The 4,898-nt window shown below is 33.0% G+C and overlaps 1 protein-coding gene across 1 annotated transcript; it reads left to right on the top strand.

The window, feature by feature from the left end:
• The first annotated feature begins 2,163 nt into the window (after positions 1-2,163).
• LOC131034446 (protein OXIDATIVE STRESS 3) lies at positions 2,164-3,214 on the top strand. The gene is made up of 2 exons (XM_057965942.2): positions 2,164-2,566; positions 2,763-3,214. Exons 1-2 carry the CDS (start codon positions 2,430-2,432, stop codon positions 2,902-2,904), a joined length of 279 nt encoding a protein of 92 aa, XP_057821925.1. The 5' UTR covers positions 2,164-2,429; the 3' UTR covers positions 2,905-3,214.
• Positions 3,215-4,898: the final 1,684 nt, after the last annotated feature.

Genomic DNA, 4,898 nt, shown 5'->3' on the forward strand with positions numbered 1-4,898 from the left:
TGAAGTCAACCTTTCATCATTAATATGAGAATATCACCATAGTCACCCATTGAACAATAATAAATAACAAGTGCAAGGACTACTTTTCTTTTCAAACCCAATTACAAAAGTAAGCAATCATAAATGGGACTAACAACAATATTAAATAAATAATTCTCTATGACATGAGCAATGATCACTAATGACACCATCTTATAGAACACAATGACATCATATGCATTCAAATCCATGAAATGGAAGTGCAAGGCTTATAACAAAACCTACACATCCTTTACTATCACTATACACAAAAGGGTCACAAATAGAAGTTAATAGATACTACATTTCCTTCACTACTTTAAGAGATTTCCCCTTTATTAACACATTAGTGATGCATTAAAGTAGCAACATTGATCATTGAGTAACTATTTCTACTATTGAACCCAAACACCAAAATAATTGATTAAATCCATAACATGATTAACACTAAACCCACATGACTCACACAACAGATAACATATGTAACACTTCATGCAACACATATCATGAGATTCCTATCCAGGTAATGTTACAAGTTTCATTAGTTGAGTTGAGTAACCAATAATAATGGAAGCCATCAAGGAACAAAAGGGTTGTAACTATTATTCATAAGGTAGGGGCTTACATAACTGATGAGAGAAGAAAGTTAATTAAAGAGACAAAAATGAAATTTATATATGAAAAAAATAATAACAGTTTTCATTTAATCAAATAATAAAATATTATTTAATCAAATGGATAATTTGATTAATAAATGAAAAATGCTAATTAATTTTTTATGGGATAAAATTTGTAAATATTATGATTAATGTGAGATTAAAATTGATGCTAAGGAGGATATTTTTAATGTCTCCAGATGTAAGTAAATAATGCCTCACAAATGAAATATTTGAACCGAAAAACCAATGTCGAGGCCTCAACTTCATTATTGATTCTAATTTGAGCTTTGTGAACATTTTCTTAATCAATCTACCATTGTGGTCTCTAATGATAAATTCGACCTTAGATGACCGTAGGTTGCCTTGAGAGGTGCAATGCAAATTGAGTTTGTATGATCCCTTAGGTGGACCGTGGAGGAATCCATTTAACTCTCCAGTCCATTTTAAAAGGCTTCAATATATAACAAATTTCCTACAAGCTTTATTACTACCTTTTATTCTAAATTTGTACATAACTCATTCAATTTGTCATGATAACTTATTTAAGTTTTTTTAAAGTGTTTTTTCGTTCCCACTTAAGGTTGTTGTTTGGTCCACGAAAATCTTGCACTCATGCATAAATATGAAACTAATCTATAAAATTAATTTGGTAGAAAAATCAATGAACATTAAAAATATGTCTTAGCTTGCTATATGTGTGTATGAAGTGGGATTGGTGTGAAGAGACACTCTTTGTGAACATGCCAAATGAAAATTAGTTCTCCTTTAGTCAAGCTCCTAGATAGATCAATTTAATGACAAACAAACACACTAGAAATCCATTGGCCACCATGCACCTCTAATCGTATTTAAGCACATTATGTGCATTCTGATTGCTGAGAGACAATTCGATAAATATCCCTATGAAGAAATAAACTTGAGTCTCTATAATGAAAACCCAACACTTTAATCATTAAACTCAACCCCTTGAATTAACAAAATAAATTTAAATTTTAGATATTAAAAATTCCAAAATTCAGTCCATATCCAGAAAATGACCACCTCCATATTAGTAGCCAACTATGGAAGACCAAGAGTTACAACTTAGAATCCTGCTTTAGATGTTCCTATAAGAAAGTAAACATAGGTCTTCACTCCACATCCTAACCAATCAAACTCAATCCTTCAAACTCAAAAAATTAAATTTAAATTTAAATTTTTAACAATTCCAAATTCAATCCATTTCTATAAAAAAGAATGGGAAGAACTACCTATCACTTAAAAATCTAAATTCAAAATGAAAAAACAGGAAATAGAAGTTTCTAAACAATCCAAACTAGTTCCTAAAGATGATTAAAGAAAGGCAATAAGTTGAGGTCAGTAACATTTACCTCCTGAATGGGATAAGGATAAGCCTTTTCCTTTTTGGGTAGCTGTCCGCCATAAATTCCTTATAGCAGGTAAAGAATGTTTAGGGGATCCAATTCCAGACAATGAAAATAAGAATGGCCCCACCTGTTGACAATAAAGTCCACCTTCCCCAAATCTGGTCTCCTCATTACCCTGCTAACACGGGCCTGCCACCGAATGGAACTCAATATTCCATATTATATACTCATGAAAAACCCCAACAATAGAAAAGACTCGGATAAGGATGCAGCCCCTGAAACCGACACATGCCCGGCTCAAGTACAGACCTTTGTTCCATGGAGCCCAAAACCGCCATATTAATACCCATTTTTGTGCCATCCAAATCTAAGCTTTCAAGCTCCAATGGATTCTCATTCTCAATCGTGTTTTTCCTGCGATTCAGATTGTTGTGCAGCAGATTCAACCATTTCTTCTCTTCCAGAACCAAATGCTGGTCCACTCTATCGAATGGGCTCTCTCCTTTCCAGCCTTCCCAACAAGTAACCATCTTATTTTGTTTCTGTAGAACATTATTGGATTGCATTGAGATTTAGGTCAATGTTGCAGCAATATCTGGGATTCATGGCTTCCAAGTGATTTATCTGAAACATTAGGGTTTTTTTAAAGTTATTCTTACTGTTTTTCTAGGGCTTTTAGGGTTTATTCTCAATTTGTTGGTTTGAATGGGTTCTTCAGGAGAGGTTTGTCGCGGTTTTATGCTGGAAAATCGCAGACTTTCTCATGTTTAGCAGATGTGAAATGCGTGGAGCAGTTAGCTAAGCCTGTGAAGAATCGTGCCATGAGGAAAAGCTCGAGCACTGCTACAGCTGTGGAATGAGGCTTAAAGATCATTCATTCATACGAGTTGTGAAGATCATCATCGGCTTTAGTGTAGCTCCAAGAGATGGTAGAGGGCTTCTGAAATGATGTTGGGTAGGAAGGCAATCAGTTCTTTCATGGCTTCCAAACCACTGGTTTAAGTCTCAAGGCTTATTGCCAACACATACGGTAGGCACCTGGTAGGGTTTTGTTGTATAAAATACATAATGTGGGTTGTTTTGAAATCTTTAAAGCTGCTGTTTTTTGTTCTCCTGGTTTTGTTTGAGAGCATGGAGCCAAAGTAATTGCATTTGGTGTTCCATTGATTAGATTCTGACAACAATCTTGCATGCCATTTGAATCCTCTTATCCTCATTTTGCAAGGTTTTATATAAAGTTAATGGATGTTAGATTATAATCTAATAATAATAGGATTTGGACTTGGGGTTTAAAAAAAAAGGACGAGCTGTTATTTTAAAGAATACGGAAGTAGGTCATATATTCAATTTTTTTTAATGGAGGACGGCAATATTTTATTTATGATGTTATTTTATTATTTGATATGAGGCAGGAGTATATGTTGGTATCTTTTTCATTGAGAATTAAGGATTGAAGCGTATTCAATTCGTCAAAGTTGATTAGGGTACAATACCATCATATCTCGGTGGTTCGAAAGTGGATATTATAATTAAAAAACATACAATTATGCTCGTCAATTGTGCTTAAACATACCAATATCTATAAATAATGAACTAAACATACCAATATCTATAAAATTGTCATAAATATCCATTATATTTTTTATTATTTAGAATACATAATTTTTTTTTAATAATTAAAAAATGTGTCTTGCTATATTTTTTAGCTCCAAAAAAGATTTTTAAATATCACAAGTAAAACTAATACTCATAAAGGTGGATTTTTAAATATCATAACTAAAACTAATACTCATAAAAGTGATGGTTGTTTTTTGTTTAATTTTATTTTGAGACAATAAACAAATGTCTTAGATATTTTACCCTTAGAACATAGTTTAAAGCACCTATTTAAAAAAGTAAAGGGTGGTTGTTTTTTGTTTAATTTTATTTTGAGACAATAAACAAATGTCTTAGAGATTTTACCCTTAGAACATAGTTTAAAGCACCTATTTAAAAAAGAAAAGGGTGCTTGTATAAATTTTACTCTTCAATTTATTTTTAGTCTTGTTAATGAATACATGATTTTAATGTTTGATTTTAGAGTTAAAATGTATAAGTAGGGTAAGTGTACAAAGATGGTGGTCAAAAAGGGGGTATGAGTGGACACTTTTTTTTTTTTCTTTGAAATCAGGTGAACTTGAATTTGGAGGCAAAATTTGAAAGTCATCCACTCAAGATATGAAGATAATCAAAGAACAAATATTGTAGTACTCTGAATCTAGTTTTCAAACTACTAAATTTTTTCAAAATTGGATAAGATTAAGGGGGTCAAATCTTTCGCCCACAAAAAACAAACCCTGATTTTTTTTGAAAAACATAACAGTGTCTGACGTGCGCATCAAAAAAGTCATAGCTAGATTTAGTATTTTGACAAATCCTTTGGTAGGTAGATAGTTAAGAGTGAGCACTAGGAGATGTGTATTTTTTTGTAATTTTTTGTTGAGTATTTTTATTTTATTTATTTATTTATTTATTTTTTTATGATTTTTCCAATCGAGCACATCTTGAAAATTAGGTACTTGTACGTGCGCAAAGCATAAGTTGCCACCATATTTTCACCCTCCCTCCTCCTCTCTCTCTCTCTCTCTCTCTCTCTCTCTCCCCCTCCCCCCTCCTATCTCCCTCCCCCCACTCCCCCCCTCTCACTCCCTCTCTCCCTTTTCCTTCACATTTTCTCTACTACAAATAGCGCATATGGGATACTGAACCTATTAGTTCACTGCCCTGCCATAACATTTTTAAGCTGTAGGAGCACGTACGCGGTACTTATTACTTGTAAGCGCATACGGGGTATTGAGCCTATTAGTTTGCTACC

Source organism: Cryptomeria japonica, chromosome 9 (genome assembly GCF_030272615.1).
Source record: "Cryptomeria japonica chromosome 9, Sugi_1.0, whole genome shotgun sequence".
In the NCBI taxonomy this organism is placed as follows: Eukaryota; Viridiplantae; Streptophyta; class Pinopsida; order Cupressales; family Cupressaceae; genus Cryptomeria; species Cryptomeria japonica.

Coding starts and splice junctions, on each gene's coding strand:
- LOC131034446 (XM_057965942.2), top strand. CDS start 2,430: ATGGATTCTCATTCTCAATCGTGTTTTTCCTGCGATTCAGATTGTTGT. Junction 2,567..2,762: donor CTTTCCAGCCTTCCCAACAA/GTAACCATCTTA, acceptor TGGGTTCTTCAG/GAGAGGTTTGTCGCGGTTTT.